Source organism: Athene noctua, chromosome 2, assembly GCF_965140245.1.
Source record: "Athene noctua chromosome 2, bAthNoc1.hap1.1, whole genome shotgun sequence".
Taxonomy (NCBI): domain Eukaryota; kingdom Metazoa; phylum Chordata; class Aves; order Strigiformes; family Strigidae; genus Athene; species Athene noctua.
In genome coordinates this window covers 48,551,169-48,570,705 of record NC_134038.1, presented here as the reverse complement: position 1 = coordinate 48,570,705, position 19,537 = coordinate 48,551,169, and the positions used below count along the sequence as shown (strand labels likewise).

General features: G+C 38.0%; 2 protein-coding genes across 3 annotated transcripts; both read left to right on the top strand.

The window, feature by feature from the left end:
• The first annotated feature begins 1,759 nt into the window (after positions 1–1,759).
• LOC141956881 (transthyretin-like) lies at positions 1,760–11,043 on the top strand. The gene is given in 6 exon segments (XM_074897739.1): positions 1,760–1,798; positions 1,801–1,849; positions 3,245–3,279; positions 4,077–4,216; positions 8,758–8,893; positions 10,771–11,043. Coding segments are annotated over 6 exon segments (507 nt in total). The 3' UTR covers positions 10,879–11,043.
• A 2,035-nt stretch (positions 11,044–13,078) lies between these two features.
• On the top strand, positions 13,079–19,457 carry LOC141956880 (transthyretin-like). Of its 2 annotated transcripts, XM_074897738.1 has the most exons (5): positions 13,079–13,153; positions 14,627–14,629; positions 14,877–15,007; positions 17,604–17,739; positions 19,184–19,457. In XM_074897738.1, the coding sequence occupies exons 1-5, from the start codon at positions 13,079–13,081 to the stop codon at positions 19,289–19,291; spliced, it is 453 nt and encodes a 150-aa protein (XP_074753839.1). In that variant the 3' UTR covers positions 19,292–19,457. The 2 variants fall into 2 exon arrangements, with proteins under 2 accessions (XP_074753839.1, XP_074753838.1); XM_074897737.1 differs by lacking the exon at positions 14,627–14,629 and having other exon boundaries at positions 13,079–13,147.
• Positions 19,458–19,537: the final 80 nt, after the last annotated feature.

The window sequence follows — 19,537 nt, the reverse complement described above, 5'->3', positions numbered from 1 at the left end:
TAGCACAGTTGGAAAAATCCTTGACATAAACAAGAGTATTAGCGGGACATGTTTGTTCTTGACCTGAATGTTGTAATGCTTCCAAGCAGGGAATATGCTTTCATTAAAAACAGGCATTAATTCTAATTCTTCAGAGATGAACTTCAACTGATTTGGAATTCAGATAAGCCTTAAAGCATTTACATATTTGAGGATTATCTACATTTTTCCATAACTGGGGGTCTCATACTTCTTGGCTTCCATAACACTGAGGTTACCGTGCACACCAGGCACTCTTTGCCATTCTCTTCTCTGGCTCCCTAGTCACCCTGTATGCTGGGTGATCACCCCTTCTTCTGGGTTTTATGTGTCTCCTAGTCCCCAAATAGCCTTACGCCACCTCTGTATTAACTATGTAACCCTACTGTTTCTTCCGCACCAGGATTCCTAAATATTTCTTTCTGAGGTGCTTTCAGTGGCTCTATTTACTCTTTTCTTACAGTAGACCTTCTATGCTATTGCTCTGTGCTAAGGCTCTGTGTTGCACCACTTTCCTTGGGGCACATATGCTGCCAGCAGTCTCTGGGAGCTGCTGTTTCCTGATCTCTATGGCAGCTTCCCTACACCTTCAGAAGGCCTAGAGTTTCCCAGTCCCACTTACTCCTCAATGCTCAGGCCCTTGTCGATTTTTAATCTGGGATAAGTTATTAATTTTATAAGTTTCAGACTCTCATTGCATAGAAAATGTTTAACAACTATAGACAGACAACAGTCAATCAGCACCTGATGGATGCTCAGCAGTTACCCAGTCCCTTTCTTCTTTTCCCTTCCATAATCATGTTTTGATTCTCTACCAATGGAGAGTCATTCTTCTCAGCCAGCTACTCCAAATTCCTGAGCCCTCCCAGCCATTTTACAGAAAGCGTTAGCATCTTGTGTTAATAGGTTGAGGCTGACAATGAAAGGAGGAAGATGTACCTAGCATTGATTTTGCTAGGCTATAGTAATTTTAAATCAGGTTCACATGGGATTTTAATAAAATTCTGTAAATTCTAGGTGCTCCACAGCCTTCCACATCAGAGAAATAATAAAGACTTCCTTTTTTACATTCTCAGCAAGTCCACTGCTATCTGAGAATTTACAGAAATAATCTAGTTATCTGCAAAATGTGTGAATGGTGATTCACAAACATGCAATTGCCCTTCAGAATTGTGCCCCCTCCTAATAGTCAAAGGATCCCTATCTAGGTTATGTATAGGATGGCAAGAGTTGAAAAAAGTAGCAAATGAAGGACAAGAAAAAAAAAAATCATGCTTGGGGATAGAATTTTCCATGCTCCTTATTCACTTTAAAAAACAGCTGCCAGAAGGTCAGTGTTATAAAATAAGACAGCAAAATAGATAATATGGACATCTGAATTGTACTGTCCCTGTAGACCTGATTTTTCAGAAGCTGCCACCTTGCATGAAAACCTAGGAAGAATAATTATTTTTTAAGTCATTCTCCCATAGCAGAGCAATTTCACATGCAGGCAGGTGCCAATACCATTAGCTCCTTGGCATTAATTCCTTGCAGAACATCTGATAGCTAATGACAGAACAGCCTACTTGCATGAGAATACAGATAATTTCTCTTCCTGACATACAAAGCTTTACTGCTTCAGAGAAATATTTACAAACAATGAGAGTAAAATAATGAAGTAAAGTGACAATGCACATATTTAAGACCATTATTCACCTTTCCAAGATCTGAATGTTACCGACAAGCACTAGATTGTAGCATGACTTGTTACTGCTGGGCACCTTGCATCGACTTTTACGTGCACACAAAGCGAGCGTAGAATGCTACCTACGTATCAGCCTGCTTTGCTGTAAGTACAAAGGGCTCTTTGATCCCAGTTCAGGAGATTACTGTAATATAGATTTTTTCAAAAACCAACTTTGCCTAAAAAGAACAACTGCATAAAGCAGCCTGAAGGCATGAAAGCCTCTGAGAATGGAGAATACCATCCATGACTTCTCTCTAAGACCTTCATCATAATCCTATTCAAGTTAAGAGGCAAAATTGCTTTTTGTTAGAATACTGTGAAATCAGTAAAAACTAAGTATGCCAGCTCCTGAAAGCAGAATTGTAGACTCAAGGTTGTTTAGGACATGGGGAGAAAGAAATGCCAAACAGGGCTGTTTATTTGTCCCTCAACTAGCACAGGCTACATTATGGACAATTTTTATGTGATGCAGCCAGAGAAACACAGCTACACCATGCCTACTCCCCCAGTTGACATCTTCTCCCAATTTATCTTGGGGTTGAGTTCACCCCTGAAAAACCTCTTACTTAAATGATGCATTTCAGAGCATAACACCACCATTTCCAGCATAATAAGGGTTTGGCAACTAGAATGTTAGCTGGGTGTTAACATAGTCTACCAGTCTGTGATACTTTCCTTGGCTCCTACTGGGGTACATGGAGCAGGAGAGGACTCATTTCACTTTTCTGAGACCTTTATCTCTCCAGGGGACAGATCTCAACAGATGACTTCCCAGTGACCAAGAGGAAACCTCAATATCTACCTGAAGATTAGGCAAGATAAATCATTAGAAACTTCTGGTGAGAGACAAGTGTTGTCAGATCCTATCTAAATAAGGTTTCAAAAAGAAACATTGCTCCTTTTCAACAAGCAGGGAAAGTTCTTGGGAATCTCTCCCAGCATGGACCATCAGCACTGCTTGAGCCAGACAATGAACAAACTCCATCACCCATATACTGAGTCTGCATCTAAGAGGGAACTGGTCTTCAGAAAGCACTGAATATATTGAGAAGAATCATGGAGTCGGCACAGAGAAAGCATTGGAGCATTCTTGTGTACAACCTGAGGGCAAGGTAAAGATCTCCTAGAACTGGTTGGATTTCTGGGCTAACAAAGGTCATTTGCATTATTTTGTGAAGGGTTTTCTACGAGTCTAATCTCCCCAGGCAAGGGTCATGTTTGTGCCCGTTACTTATTCTCTTTGCTCTAGTGATCCTGTAGTCCTTCCATTGACTGCAATGGCAGTGCTATTCATGGACTGACTCTAGGATTGGACTGTTTACTAAGCAAATAATCAGAATCAGCAGATTTGGAGTCATATGGGCACCCAATAAGCAGTGTGTTTTGTTGTAGGATTGGCTATAAAATCCCAAATCCCCTCAGCTCCTAGCTGCTGGCACCAAGGCTCACTAACAGCAAACAGAATGGCCTTTCACTCTGTGCTCTTCGTTTTCTTAGCTGGACTGGTATTTTTCTCTGAAGCTGCACCACTGGTGAGTCTCTTTTTATTCCAACTCAATCATTACAAGAATGATAATCTAGATTTTCTAGATGACTAGCATCTTCTCCCTTCATGAAATTCTGTTACCATTTGGCTTTGGTAGAGTGTTATTTTACTACCATTTCTAAAGTAGCTTCTTCAGAATTCTTAAAACTTTTTTTTTTTTTTTTTTTTCCATTTACCCAGCTATTTTAGTACATCATGAAAGGGTCAGGATCTAGAAGATACGACCTTTTATTTCTATTTGCGATTGTCAGTTCATGACTCACATCCTGTATCTTCAATATAAAGGTAGCTTTACCTTCTTCACCAAACAAGTGCTTCACTAAAGCACTAAAAAAGTATTTCTGAATTATGACTAAGGATTCCTTATAGTATAATGAAGCTTAAGAAAAAAATATTCATTCCACCCTAGGGATGTCATAGGTACTTCTTTGTTGGTTTCCTAGACTAACATGCTCTGCCTGCACTTATAATTTACTATTTTCTTATTTGTGACCTCATTAAAAATATATACTTTAAAATATTTTCCCAGGGCCACATGCAACTCTAAATATTTATCAAGCAACCTGTTTGTGTGTGTGTGTCTAATAAAGTTATCAGTATAAAGCTCTAAGATACTCTGCTTTAAGAAATATATGCTTGAAAACTAGCTTTGAATACCATTTGTCAAAAGAACTTGCTTTTAAGTCAGTGTTAATTCTGCGATAAGAACCTATCTTTTCTCTGAAAGAAGGTTTTGCAGGGCTGGTGAACAGCTCCTATACAACCTCTCCTGCTTTCCCCAAGGTCTCCCATGGCTCTGTTGATTCCAAATGCCCCCTCATGGTGAAAGTGCTGGATGCAGTCAGAGGAAGTCCTGCAGCTAACGTAGCTGTGAAAGTCTTTAAAAAGGCTGCAGATGGAAGCTGGCAGGACTTTGCTGCTGGGTAAGTTATGTGGTCTTAAGGAACCATTTTTCAAGGTGCCTCGGGCAAGCAATTGAGAAATAAAGGGAACGGAAAAAAGAGCAATGTTCTCTAGAATGTGTCACACTATCACTGTTAACAGCATGTGAATTCTGGTCTGAAATCCATCAGATTCAAGTGGAAGTTATCCATGACTGAAATATGTGCTAATTGCAAAAACATGTCACGATGGTCATCTTATTTTTGTAAGGGAATAGATTTAATAATTAATTTTCTCCTTAGCTTCAGTACTATCTTTCCTTTCCAGAAAAATAAAAAAATAAAAAGCTTATTTAGCAGAATTTTGTAGGCAATCCAGACCAACCTACTATCTTCATGTGCAATGGATATAGAGCTTTATTTGCAGCAGTGACATACAAAATCATCTCTGTAAACTTTGCCTGTACATGGGCAAATTATAAGCACATTAGTTGTCTTCTCCTGTGTAACAAATATGCTAGCTGGAAGAAATTCTTTGACCAGAAAGTTTTAAAGACTCCTACTGTAACAAGAAGCACAATCTCAGCATTTGTTTGTGGTCATTTCTATAGATCTGCATGCCTTTTGCTAGAAAGACAGCTTTAATACTTACAAAGCATCCTCAGAACATCAATGAGAGGCAGGGAATAATATTATTATCTTCAGTCTGCAGGAAAAGTATGGGTAAGAGAGGAATACAGTTTACTAAAATTCAAATAGGTGATGTATTCAGGCATTTAAGTTTCATTGAAATAACTCACTGAAACAAATTTTTAAATAAGACAAGAGAAATCTCCAGTAACAGCAGGATATTCAAGCACAGAATGACAAGCACAAGCATGGACAGGAGGCATGATTTGCATAAAAGCTGCAGAAAAAAACCAGAGGAGACGACCACAAGGAAAGAGATACCTTTCTCTACATCTAAAAGGTGGTTTTTTTAATAAAATTCAAAACAAAAATACTTCTCCCACTGAAAAGGAACAAGAAAGGTTATGAGATTGAAGCAGAAACAAACCCCTCCACTTCTAAATGCTGTGTTAATCTCGGAACAAATGACTCTCAGAATAGATTTATATACTTCAAAGAACAGAGAAACCCCATGGGAAAAAAAAATATATGTTTTTTTCAAGGAAAGCAGAGGAAAGGATAATGTCTTGTCCTTAGTATTTCTGCCATTATTAGGAAACCGATATTATTTCAACTGTTTTATCAGGTGCTGTTGAACATGTAATACAAAACACATTCTACAGCAGAATAAGATAAATGCAACATCAGTGTTAAATGCCCTCACTTTTTGGGCATGACAACAGTTTTCTTGTTCAGTTTGCAATGTTGCTCTCAACAAACCCAAGGAGACAAATCCCACAGCTGTTCTTAGCCAACCTCTGTTGACCCTTTAGATCAGTACACTCCTGAGAAAATCAAATCACTTCTTCTTAAATAGAAATTTAGAAGATTAACCCCAGGCAAGTGAGAAGCATTTTGCTGGGGGAAGGCAGTGGAGGAACATGAAACCACAATTTTTATTGCAGGTACAGATTTTGGCTTTTCCCTTGACTTGCATCTGAACCAAGGCTGCTCTCAGCAATACCACTGACTTTAGCTAATGGCACTTGTTTGAACTGGGTTTTCACACAATTGCAATTTTTTTCTTTTGGGAAAACCAGACTTTCTGTGTGTTAAACCAGATGAAAATCTGAATGCAATCTGTAAGTAATCCTGTCAGGTTAACAATATTTTAAGTTACAGTACCTAGCAGATGCATATGGAAAATTTACATTTTGTACAAATGTCTGTAAAAGTTATTTTTTTACCTTTTTGCTAACACATTTTAGGGAATTAAGCAAATGCACCTAGCAACTGGTGAATTTGGAGTAATAGTATTTAAAAGACAGGGAAGAAGTTAGCATAGCAACAGCTTACTTTATTAAGAGGCTTATTTCAAAATTAGTCTAGCCAAAAATAAGCAAGAAGAGATAACTCGAGCCAAGACAGACTCTGAGGAAGACGTTAGGGCACAGAGACCTGGGAAGCATGTGATTTGATTTCTATATGAACTCCTCCCATGACTAGCTTTGACCTTCTCATGCTTCACATGATTTTGGAAGTTTAGGTCTTCTCATGTAACTTAAGAGTTGCATTCACCAATCATAGTACTCATGTGACCTAGGATGCAAATCATAAAACAAACAAACAACCCAAAACTGCAGCATATCTGAAGTGGTTCCCCCCCACTTTCCTTTTTTTTTTTTTTTTAAACTCCAAATTGATAATTCATATTCCTGAAATATTTCCTCTGCATCTGAGAGCAGAGTTTATCTCAGTGCAGTATGTATCCCAAGAGTTCATAAATGTCATTGCACAGACATGGTTGATTTAATCTGGTCACAATACACAACTAAGGTCCAGACAGTGTAAAAGAGGATCAGGATTGCAGTCTAGGCTGGAGCCATAGTAACTTAACTTGGTTTGCAAATTTTTTGCTGGAAAAGCACAGCTTTTTTAACTTAACTGTCCATCTTACAGCAGATGCTGGCAGTCCACATCCCATGAAGAATAAGCAACCATACTAGATTTATTCCCCCACTCAGCCAGAAATCGAAGTGCTGTTCAGGAGGAAGCCCTTATAGCATTTCACTACCAGGGCTGAATGCAAGGCATCCTCTGCCTTGTCCTAATCCCATCCAGGCTCTGAATCACACACTGTCCTCTTGGCTGTCAATGCCACAGTAAAGCTGAAGGGTTTACTTGTGAGACCACTTGGCTACCACTTAATAACTAAAATTAAGAAAGTGCCATTAACTCCTGGTAGTGGGAAAGAGTCTTCAAGTGAACTCTTGTTTCCAGTTTCCCAAGCGTTCTTGATGGTTAACATCTGCAACTCTGGGTCAGCACCCATTAGGGAAAGCACTATTCAAGCTGTATCCACACTTTTTCAAACTAAAACTTATTTGTTTACCTGAACAAAGATTTTGAGGCAGACACGATTTTTCCTTGTAATTGATTTATGTCTAGACAGTCCAACTTACAAGCAGATGTATGTGAATTGCTAACTTGCACTCTGAACACTCCTGCAGGATCTCAGCAATTCTGTCTCACAGTTTCAAGGACACTTGTCAATTCATTCTTCATCCATTTACCTATTGCCTTTTACTAAGGCAATATAGTTTATGCCAGGAAGTACTAATTAAACCAAAATAAAACAGATGTGTACACAAATTGCCCATGAACCATGTTTCAAATAGGACTTGGATTCTCTGCAGGTTTGGTCTACCAAATACTGGATACAGTTCATTTCACTTATATTGGAGCATTGAGATGTTTGTCAGTCTTCAAAGTGCTAAACTTGAAATATAAAAAAACCTGAAAATTGACATGGGATTTTCAATCCTGTTACTTCTTAATTTAAGCAAAAGCTGTGTCATACAGACTTCTTTCATTCACCACCATTAACCAGAGATGACAAATAAAATGGAGGAAGCAGTGGCTGGGAAAGAAAAGTTGCAATAGCACAGATTATTCTGTTTCTGAAAAGTAGCATGTCACTGCTTTCTCCCCTCCCTCTCTTCCTCCTCAAGCCTTTCTGTTTTCTGACTGGATAGCCACTCTTTGCCATAAGACGGGAAAGTTCTACTAGTTCTTCAAGTCAAGGCTTTCTTCATTTTTCCTTCAACTACATCATGTGGTTATGAAGAGCTATAAATATCAAATAAATATTTTCAGCAGAAAAAAAAATGGAAGAAAAAATTAGAAACAAAAGGAGGGAAAAGAGATAAATGCGGTTTAGGAGCTAAGTATGTAAATATTTAAACAGTGTCATACAAAGCTTGTACTTTTCAAACAAATAGGGTGTAATGCCAGCTATATTTCCTTCTTTCTTCTGGACTTCATTCACCCACAATTTTTTGTAACAAGCTGAGTACATAATCTCTCTGAACGGAATTTCTATTGCTCATTTATACGGCACCCAGTGGAAGAGGACCCTCCTCTTTGACTAAGGCATTGTAATTCAAATTAGTAAAATCTTGTGATGCTAAATTGCTTTTCCAAGACACTACCACCCAGGGTCACATAAAACTGCATCAGTGTATAGGGGTAAAACCTATAGACAGTGTTAATAAATAGAGAATAATTTTCCAATAAAATCTCTCTAATTATAAATTGAGATTTGCATCTTGCTTTTCATCATGACAATTTCTTTCCTAAGCCACTAATATTTGGTTCCAGAGGGCACTCAGTAAAAGTTAAACATGATATTAAAAGAAGGGCTTTTAACTATAATCCCTGCCATAGCAACAGAAATGACCAAAACCAGCCAGCCAGCTTTGATTTGTGATGTATATGTATGAGTTGGTAGCAAGGACAGGCTCTGCAATTTGGAAACATACACTATATAGGAGGGGGGAATTATTTCAGATGATTAGAAACAATTCAACATAGAATTTGGCTGTGCAGCACTTATGTTATTTAATATTCCACATTGACTGTTTAGCATCTAAACGACAGTAGAAAATATTTATGTAGATATTTTACCATTACAGGAAAACCACAGAGTATGGGGAGATCCATGAACTCACAACGGAAGAACAGTTTGTAGAAGGAATATACAGGGTTGAGTTTGACACCAGTTCTTACTGGAAGGGACTTGGCCTTTCTCCATTTCATGAATACGCTGATGTAAGTACTTGCAGATATAACTGATAACCTATATACTGTGTAGTGGCATCGGCTGGAAAAAATAAATAGTCTTTAATAATGAAGGAGCAGCATCATTCAGTGAAATGGTTCGCTGCCACATAACACTGGGCAAATAAAGGCAGTATATAGCCAGGTAAGCCAAAGGAAGCAACCAACTTCCCTGCAAATACTGACACAGCTCTTCCACAGTAGAGCTGTGCCCATTCATCCAGTCAGACTGGTAGGGAGCTTCGTTCAAAAAAGAGCTACATTACTCAAAAGTACAGTGTTTATAAAACAATAAAATAAAATAAAAGACTGCTTTTATTGTTGCTGAAGGAATATAGGGATTTGGAAATCCTAATTTTATAGGAAATAAACTATTCTTTAATCAGAGGTATTTCCCCTGTATCAGTCACCTGAAAATGTATGAATTCTAGTATGACCTGTAATTACAGAAAACATTAATTCTTTCTGTTTTACCTTTTTTTAAAGAACTATGATCAGTACTGAAATATGCAATAGAAAAAAAGGCATAAAAATATAAAGAAAAAACCATAGTGGGAACGGAAAAGTCAGCTGTTTCACTGATACTCAAATTTCATAATCAGACCAGGAATACAATCATGTCTTATGCCTCTCTTTGCTTTCAGCCCTACACTGATTTATTATATGCTCTATTACATCTACTTAGCACTCAAAAAAAAAATTTGTTTAAATTCTTCAGACTTAATCCGCCATTAAATTTAAGTTTCCCTAAATTAAGTAGTCTGGAATGGCTACAGATTGTGTTGAGAACATTTTAAACCACAAGTTTATGAAACTTTGTGGAAGACTAAAACAAATTACTAAGGCCCAGATCCTTAGTCTGAGGTGCAGTTTGGGTCATTTAGGTCAAATAAACAATCCTCATAAATACTCCCTAACCATTTGGATGTCTGAAAGTTCCTGGGCCTATGGAAGGGCTTCACTTCAAAAGGTGTTTAAAAGTGCCTGGTTGATACTGTTCCAGCTAGGCTGTTGAAGAAAATTTTCTTTGACGTAATAGGCTACAGGTCAACAAATTAGCCTTGGAAGTGGGCTGAGTTCAATGCTTGTCTGTGTACAAGGTAACTGAAGCCTAGTCCTCACGCCCCAGCAGCTTAGACTCTGGCAGGACCAGGATGCAGGAGAGAACTCTCTAGTCCTCTTGTAGAAAGTACATCATGGTTCAGAAGATGGTTTGGCTAAAGAGAGCCAAAAGAAAGTGGGAGCTTAACCCAGGTGACACTTTCCTGGGAACTGAGTGTCCCAAGTTCCAGGGACTGATTTGGAGAGCAGCAAATTTGAATTATCTTAGGACAAGGGGGTCTCCTTGTTCTGGCAAGTCTAGCCACCCTGTTCTTAATGCAAGAACTGACCCATCAACAGCTGTGTTAAAAACAGAAGTGAGGCACTGAAGTACAGAAAGCAGCTTTGGGCTCCAACTGCCTACCATGCTTGGACACCTCACACAGAGGTTGTATTTAAGTTCACTAGATGTGATTTCACCTGCTGTCTGTCTTACTGGTTGTTTGAGATACCTCCCCATCAACTTCCCATTCCACATCACAAACTAGTTTGCCTGACTCAGGCGTAGGAATCTCCATCTAGCTTCACCACAGCCAAGGCTTTTTGTGGACCTTGGTCCAAATCTCACAAATTTCTCAGTCTCCACTGAACATCACAAAGTAACTGGGAGCATTACCCTTCAGAAGGGTAAAATCATTGACTGGACAGAACTAGCAAAGTATTCTGCAGAGGAAATGGATGAATTGGTAGCATTGGTAGCAGTTGGTATTCTTTATAAGGTAGTTTTGAATGTATGTTGTTGATCATCAAAGTTTTCTCTTTTCCAGGTGGTGTTCACTGCTAATGATTCCGGTCACCGCCACTATACCATTGCCGCTCTCCTCAGTCCTTTCTCTTATTCAACCACTGCTGTTGTCAGTGATCCCCAGGAATAAACATGTACTGTCGTTACACAAACACCCTCCTCCACTAGAACTATTGTAGGCTTTTGGGAGGAAGGTTTTTCCTATTGCTAATGCAAAACTTTTTGCTACATTAGGGGTTTTTTTCCATTTTGTAACCTGGCAAACTTCAGACAAGTCAATAAAATGTTACTTCTTTAAAACAATTTTCATTCTATTGGTGAAGTTTTATTGTGTTCTAAGGTGTCATGATTTGCATTCAAGTGCAAAGGACATCTGGAAAACATGCACTGCATGGCACTTGATTTGGTTCCCTTATCTTCCTCTGCTATCTTAAAAAATCTCACCAAATGCATTGGCTCAAAATGAGAAAGTTATAGAGTTGTGCTACCTTAAAAACTTTGACCAAACACGTATACTCAAAATAAGAAAGTCATCCATGCTACTCATAGTTCATACACAGAAGAGATGGTCCCATTATCAACAAGGTCACAGGGTAAATAGGAGAAATTTTGAATACCTAGCAACAGAAGAAACAATGCAGAAAAACTGTTGAAATATATATATCCATAGAGCTGTAAGAGTTAAAATCTGTGTACTTTTACTTAAAACTTCAGGTAAACCTCAACACTTTGTCATTTCAAGAGGAAAGCTTGCTGCTCAATCAATCTAGGAAGTTCTGAAGCAATGTGAATAGCACTTTGATCTTTAACCCAGCTGACTACTGTATTCAGGTGCATGCCAATTAAATCTCTAATAAGTCAAATCGCTAACCATAATTCTTTTAAAAGTCCTAAAATAGAAACAGCATCTTAATATTCTCTTCATGTTTTTAGAAAAAGGAAAAGGTAAGTTGTAGAGTGACTGATTCATATAACATTGTTGATAAACTGATCAAAGACTTTGAGGGATTCAGCAGTGATTTCTGTAGACTGATGGTTTATTGTATTTAAAATATCCTGAAGCAGAGGAATTGTTTTTTAACAGGATTACAAAAACTACAGAGATAGTTACTCAAATCATGCCATTCAGAAACCATCAGCATTCATCTGCCACTGACCTTGGAGTTTATCTCTACACCCAGAGACTGCTGGGATGACTGCGTACAAAGCGAATTCACAAGTTACAAAAGCTTGTCTTTAACGTTTCACTATTTGATTACTTTTTTTCCTGGTTTCTGGATACTACCATAATTACACAACTCTTGTAACCAGTGCAAATAGTTTCGAAGTGGCACTCATCTTAAAGCATACAGATTTCATGGGATCCTTCTATTCCTGAAGCTTGAAAACCAGTAAGTTTGACTTGCAGTGGGCTATGGCCAACCCTCAAAATAGGACATAAATATGTTTATACAGGTGTAGTCATTAAAAACAAACAAACAAACAAACAAACACCTACTTTGCACATAGACTTCCATATGATGACAGGATAAACATAGTAAAAGCGTGTACATACATGTGTCTAACCAAAGAACAGAAAGTTTAATTTCAAGAAATAATATTTCCCTAAAATGAAGCAGATGCTTCTGGTGGAAGCTGACTTGCAGTTGTACATGGAAAGCCCTGAACTTGTACTGAATCTAAGGGACAAGTAAGGTGATAGGACTTAAAGCATTGTTTAAGTGTGCTTCAGAAATGGGTATCTAGGCATCTGGTTATCATGCTGGAAACCAACAGTAACATATTTTTCCTCCAGGGGGATGTGTAAGATAACTAGATAGCCCACACATTATCCACTTAGCTTTTATCAGAGGTGAGGAGATGGGCACCACAGAAATAAATCACTTAATGGATAAATATGGGTAAGTCAACTAAGCCAAGACGTAACCACAGACAAATTATCATTGAAACTGAAATTGCGGAGCTGACAAGAAATTTGTATTTCTTTCAACCATACGAGATCTATACATCACTATTCCTCAACAAAAAAAGAGAAAAATAAAGCCGAAGAGACATTGTTTCTAAGAAAATACATCACTGCAGTTGAGCTAGGCAATATTCACAACATTTCCACAGGTAGTGACAGAAGAGACTTATTCTTGCAGACAAGGTTCATATTTGTATGGGTTACTTATTTTCTCGTTGTTTACTAAGTAAATAGTATGAATCGGTATGTTGAAAGTCAAATGGGTTTTCTGATAAGGAGCTTCTGTTTAGAGGCCTTGATATAAAAATCACAGATCCCACCAGTTTCTACTTGCTGACACTGAGACTTCCTGGTGGTAGGCAAAATGGCTTTTCAGTCTGTATTTCTTATTTTCTTAGCGGGCCTGGCATTTTTCTCTGAAGCTGCACCACTGGTAAGTGTCTCAGGATTCAGGTCCTTCATACTAATGTAGTCCCAGCTTTTCTTGTTTATTTTTTTAAAAAAATACTTGAATTAGTGTAAGTAAAAAAATAAGAGTATTCCATTTTATTGTAATTATTTGATTTTATGGTATGTATTGACTGGATTTATCTTCTACTGCTCTTTTTCTGGTTCTTCTTTCTTGTTCTCTAGTGATTAGTGAGAGGGCATTATGGTTAGAGAAGCAGCACTTGTCATTAGACTCAGCAACTACATGAAAAACAATTTAAAACAAGAAAGGAAAAAAAAATCATATTCACTCCACAGAAGCCTTGGGCCTACTGAAAAGTAATTATTAGCCTTTATAACACAATGAACAAGCTCCTGTCATGAGGGCTTTCACTTCCTGTTGTGAAATCCATGCTGGAGAAATTCCTTCTCTAGTTCTCTCCCTTACTTGTCTACCCAATACAGCTCTATCCCATGCAAGCAAGAAGGGATCTCAATGCTCATTGATGCAAGCAAAGAAACAAGCCAAAGCCAGGATCCCACTTCCAAAGCAAGCTAGAGATACAGATGCTTCAGTCTGAAATTCTCCTAGAACAGACTTTTCCCTCTCTTTCTACCTCCCCATCCCCCCCCTCCTTCCTCTCGAGTTCTGATCTGTGGGAAAATGAATACCTGACCAACCTTTGTGAGCTCCCAGGGCATAAAAGCCAGAAAAACAGGTGGTGGCACTAGAGCCCTCGTTGCCAGTGCCTCAAAAGAAAGAGTAGCAAGGAGCCTCTGTCTTCCAGAAAGGGAAGCCTCAGGAGTCAGGGCATACAGGCAGCACAGATACCTGCTGATGCATTGCTCTGATATAGGGCAGTGTATATTCATTACATCACAGATTGTAAGAGGGATGTAAGAGAGGGCTCTTAGTTTTTAATATCTACATCATGATTCATTTTGCAATGATTAAATGGAGATCAATGATTGCTATTTTGAGATCACCCCCGATTAGCACCTTTCACAAAGCTCTATTTTCTCACTTTTCATATACAGAGATAGGCAATGGAAGGTGAAAGTCCTGATTCAACTCTACCTTTGAACAGGTACAACATCAGGGCATAACCCCTGCCTGTGATGAACGTGTTGGGAGTAAAACCACAGCCACCCCATCTTTGAAAGAAGGTTTTCCTCTCCTATCCTGGCATAGCTGCCAGAGGCTGACAAATCTGATCCAACGTGGCATTAGGAGAGAGTCTGTATGTGGTGCCTATCAAGATTACAGCAGATTTAAGATAACTCCATGGCAACCAGACATCAGAGGCTCTCAAATCCAGAAAGTTGTGCTCAAATTGCTGCTCCAAAATACAGAGGAAGAGTTGCCAGATTTTAAAACATACCTACTACCTTTGATGAATATTTCCTGTTGAGATCACAATTTAGTTACATCTTCATGCTGGAGATGATGTGTAGCTAAGCTGTGCCAAAGAGAAAACAGAAGCATGTCCTTGCACACAGCCACAGTGTCTCCCCAGTACACATGGCTACACTCCTCCCAACACCTTCCCCGGTTCTGCCATATCCAGCCCCCAGAAAGATTCAGGCTACATTTCTGCAGTACACAGTGATCATGTTGACGAAAATATAGTAGATTCTGTAGAGCTGAAGAATAATATTCCTTAGCCTTTATTATACACCATCGCTTATCTTTCTTAAAATATTACATAAAAATTCTCTCTTCCTATCTGAAGGACTCTGCTGACTCCAAGCATCCTCTTTTTATAAAAATTCTGGATTCAGTCCGAGGAAGTCCAGCTCCAAATGTTCCAGCTAAATTATATAAAGAAGCTGCAGATGGAACTTGGGAACTGTTAAATTTAAAGTAAGTCATACCAAAATAATGAGTGAAGAAGGGAAAGGCAATGGGAAGAAGCCAAATAGTTTAAAAGTCCATTTCGTATTCTCTTAATGTATCTTTTTTACTCAGAGGAAAAATAACATATTACTGAATGAATTTGCTGCAGATTATCTTTTAACTGTACTACAGTTTCAGCTACCAAAATGGTTTTATAATGCTTTATAATTACTCTGAGCACAAAAAAGTATTTTAAACTACCCTTTAATTCAATCATCACTTCTCCTCAATTTCATTAGAAAGGATTATATTGCTTTTTAGTACCCAGCAATGAACTGCTGCATTGTTACCAGAAGAAACAGGCAGACTCTTTTAGTTTGTTTGAAACTAAGGCTCTGGTTGAGAATCCTACCTTTATTGGATATTTTCCTTCTTTCTAAATGGATTTTCCTTTCATACAGTATCACAGCTTTAAAGAAAAACCACAGAACTGTTTTGAACATGTACCACATTATAGTTGATAACCTTCTTTGGTTCAAGATAAAGGAATCAGCCAGAGAAAATTTGTGGATAAAACTTTCTCACCTCCTCCCCCACAGAGAAGCAATTGCACCTGAAATAAGAAAAAGAATCTCCCAGATATTTAAACATTGCCATGTCTATCAAAGAAATATAGTTGTAGAATTTCAAATGTAGATTGCTTTTTTTGAAATTGCCCTCAATTTTCATATATATTAACACTTTAAAAACTCATAAGCAATTTTTACTTAAAGTGTAACCTGAAATTGAAAAAAATTCTTAGGGTGTACACAGAATGCACATTATTTACTCCACAAGCAACATCCCACTTCTACACTTACATCCTTAAGATAGTTGCAAGGTCTCACCTGAGACCTTTCCAGGTCTGTTAACAGTCTAATCTATGTAAAAAGGTGTGATAGAGTTCATAAGGTCTAAAGGTGACATAGTGCAGGAATGCCAATAGTGGGATCCCAGACTCATACGCTTTTCTAGAAAGTCCATGAGAATCTATGTAAATGGCTCTCTGGTGTCAGAACAGTGGGCTGGCACAAGGAACAGCACTCTCATTTGTGTCCTTGAGAAATAATAGCTATAGTGAAGGCCACACATGCTTGTACAAGGTGGGGAAGAACAATCTATCACGTTGTCCTACTTAAATTGTCTCCTGACCCTCAAGTGAGAAGATAGCTTCACACATACTCTGTCACTGGAAATGCATGAGATTTTCCATTAAGGGGATGTTCAGTTTACTTATCTTCAAATCTGAGGTTAGAGGCTTTATATAGTCTGCTGAACAGCTGGATGTTGAATGAAGCCTTGAAAACATAACATTTGAAACAAAGAACAAAGTAACCTTAAGATGAGGAGATGAAGTCGTGATAATACTAAATCAACCTCTCCAGCCTTGTAAATTTGTAAATAATTGGATGTTTCCAAGAGATACTGAAATAACCATTCTCAGTTAAAGATATGTTTGGATTTAGCTGACAAAGCTTATTAGAGAAATGAGCTGTTATCTAACCGTGATCAATCTACAACAAAGAAAAAAGAGACACATTTGAACGGATTTTTAAAAATCTGGAAATTGGCTACAGAGCATCTTGTAAGACACAAATGGCGTTCTACAGCTTCATAGTTACATTAAAGCACAAATCTTAAGTAATGCACAGGACAATGACATAAAAATAATCCAATTCTTTATTTTTCTCTGCATGTAATTTGAATAAAATATGTTCAGAAAATGTTTTGTCAGCTAGAACACAAAACAGTGGTTTGCGACTACTAAAATCAGGCACTAGCAGAACTGCTATCGGCGGATAAACTACGCAGTCAATGACCTAGTATTATATAACTTCACAGAAATAAGTTTCAACCAAGAGACATGTTTGAGAGACAGCATTCAATACTGGTTCTCAAGCCCTAAATTGGTTGGTGTTCAAAGGTGTATAGTTTCAAGCCAGTACTATGGCCTTGGATAGCACTGATAGCATCTTCAAATCAAACAAAACCATCTGTTTGTTGAGGATGAAAAACCAACTGATCAATACAGACAACAGGGAATTCCACAAGGCTACACCGTTGGCTGACCTACAGTAATTTCAAATAGCAGATCTCAAATTTCAAATAGTCAACTTCAAAAAATATTCATACTGATAAAACAACTTAATACATTTAAATAAGAAAGAAAACTATGGAAAAAATCGAGAGTTGACCCTACTTACTTGCACAGTAAGTGTATCACAGAGCTTCCACATTGCTTACAGCAGTGGAGGTTTTCCCTCTGAGTGGGTTCATTTAATTAACTCCAAGACTCTGCCAAGAGTCTATGAACAATAATGCCAGCTTTTGGCTCACCCCCAAATCATACAGAGCAGTGACATGGCAAAGTGCCACCTGCTGTGGTGATTGTGGAAGTAGCAAATGCCAAGACAAGCTCTGAAGCATCCATAATACAGATGGACGTAAGCCATTCCAGATCAGTAAAAGTATTCATCATATTACTTAAACTAGATGACTTCACTCAGGTTCAATAGGTAAAGAACTACATTTTTCTGGGGCTTTTAACCAAAACATAAAAGTGTGTTCTTCTGCCATCACACAGACAAACCAATGACAATGGAGAGCTCCATGAGATCACAACTAAAGAACAATTTGCAACAGGGAAATACAAGATTGAGCTTGACACAGCCTCTTACTGGAAGAGACTGGGCTTGAATCCCTTCCACCACCATGCCGATGTGAGTATTCATTTTCTCCTGTACTTCAGTTGCAAAGAATAAAGATATTAATTTACATGTCTAGGCTTCAATTACTAATTGTACATATTGAACTTCCTTTTCACTTTATAATCTTTTTGCATTAACACTTTAAATCCACAGTCTCAAAGCTTTCTAACAACATACTCAGGAGAGAACCTAGTTACTAGTTTCCCTGTAACTCTCAATAAGCTCTCAGATGCGTTTCTTACAAAGCTTTCCATCCTTCTACCTCTACTTAAGCCTCTGATTATCCCTAGACACCTGAAGAACAAGTGGTGTACACTAAACAGGTGTATTCTGGTAAGTCTGCTAGGAAAAGGACTTTTCTACCCTTTGGATCCAGTATTTGTACAGCTGCAAAGATAGTAATTTATATTTTTAAATATAATGGAAGTATGAACTGTGTTCTAGATGCTTGGATCCTCAATTTACAACAGAAAAAAATGTAATAGTCCTTTTTAGTTTGCGTGGGATAAACTCGTTAGGTGAAGGTGGTCCAAATCAGGTACAAAGTGATGCCAGCTGCAGGGTTTGGGATTCCTTAAGGCTTGTCCCCTTCCCCTCCACAGCATCAGACCTTCCGTATGACCTTCCAGTAGCAGCAGCAGTCCTGTATTAGTTGTTTCCTGGACTGCGACAGATCAGTGAGCACCACCAGCTGCATAGTTTGCAACTGCTGCTCAAAACAGCCATTCGTCATCTCCTTGGAGAAAAGGTGGCAGACACCTAGGTTATATTTTGTTTCTGCCTCTCAGAAATGGATGAGAGATTACATCCTTATTCTAGACAATAAGGAAGGTTAATGCTGGATAGTTTTGAATTCTGTGATAACGGAAATAAAAGACGCAAGATGAGATTTACAGCATGCAAGTAAATTGATCATACATCAAAACACTGTTTAAATCTGGATTCCAGACTAGAAATGAATTTAATCCAGAGTGCAGGAGCCTCCTTTCTTAAAAATAAGCCTCAGCAGGGATCATGTTTTGCTTGGTTCACCGGTTGTTTCATATGTATCTTTTTTATTAATGTTGAAAGGAGCACAAGCTATGCACATCATATTATTAAACTCTGTCTTTTTAAAAAAGTGGACACCCATCATCCCACAACACAAAATAACCTACTATGTAGAGGGAGAAATCAAAGGACAGCACATGAGCTGATGGGGAAGATGTATAAAGGGCTGTTGTAAATGATTCATAGATAAGGTCATTACCACACTGTAGCCAAAGAACCAAAGCAGCCCTTCTCTATTAAGTAGGATTAAAGAAATTTACTGCTTCATATTTTGGCATGATGATAGTTTCTGTAGTACTAGGTTTAATTCTGTTAAACAGGTTAGGTAAAATGATCACAATGGATCGATCTAGGCTTTTATCTAGAGATCACTTATTTATCTTGTATTTGGTTTTTCTTTTTCCAGGTGGTGTTCACAGCTAATGATGCTGGTTATCGACACTACTCCATTGCTGTTTTCCTCAGTCCCTTTTCTTACTCAACTACAGCAGTAGTTAGTGAGCCAGTGGAATAGAAGCTGACATTAACCATGAAATTTAGATGTGTAAATTAAAATTTCCAGAAATGATAAGCACTTAGTTTCTGCCTGTATCAACAGCTTTAGATTTCATAGTAAATCACTAACAGTAAGGTTGTTCATTCACTTTGTTAACTTTAAGAATGTGTATTGACTTTGTTTTCAAATACTCTTCTGAATAAAAGTATTCTGTATTTCTGTATTCTGTAAATATTGCTCTTCTGAATAAAAGTTTAGGGTTTG

Excerpts from the sequence above, each read along its gene's own strand:
- LOC141956880 (XM_074897738.1), top strand. The coding sequence starts at position 13,079 with ATGGCTTTTCAGTCTGTATTTCTTATTTTCTTAGCGGGCCTGGCATTT. Across the intron at positions 15,008-17,603 it reads TGGGAACTGTTAAATTTAAA|ACAAACCAATGACAATGGAG; the intron begins GTAAGTCATACC and ends GCCATCACACAG. Across the intron at positions 17,740-19,183 it reads CCTTCCACCACCATGCCGAT|GTGGTGTTCACAGCTAATGA; the intron begins GTGAGTATTCAT and ends TTCTTTTTCCAG.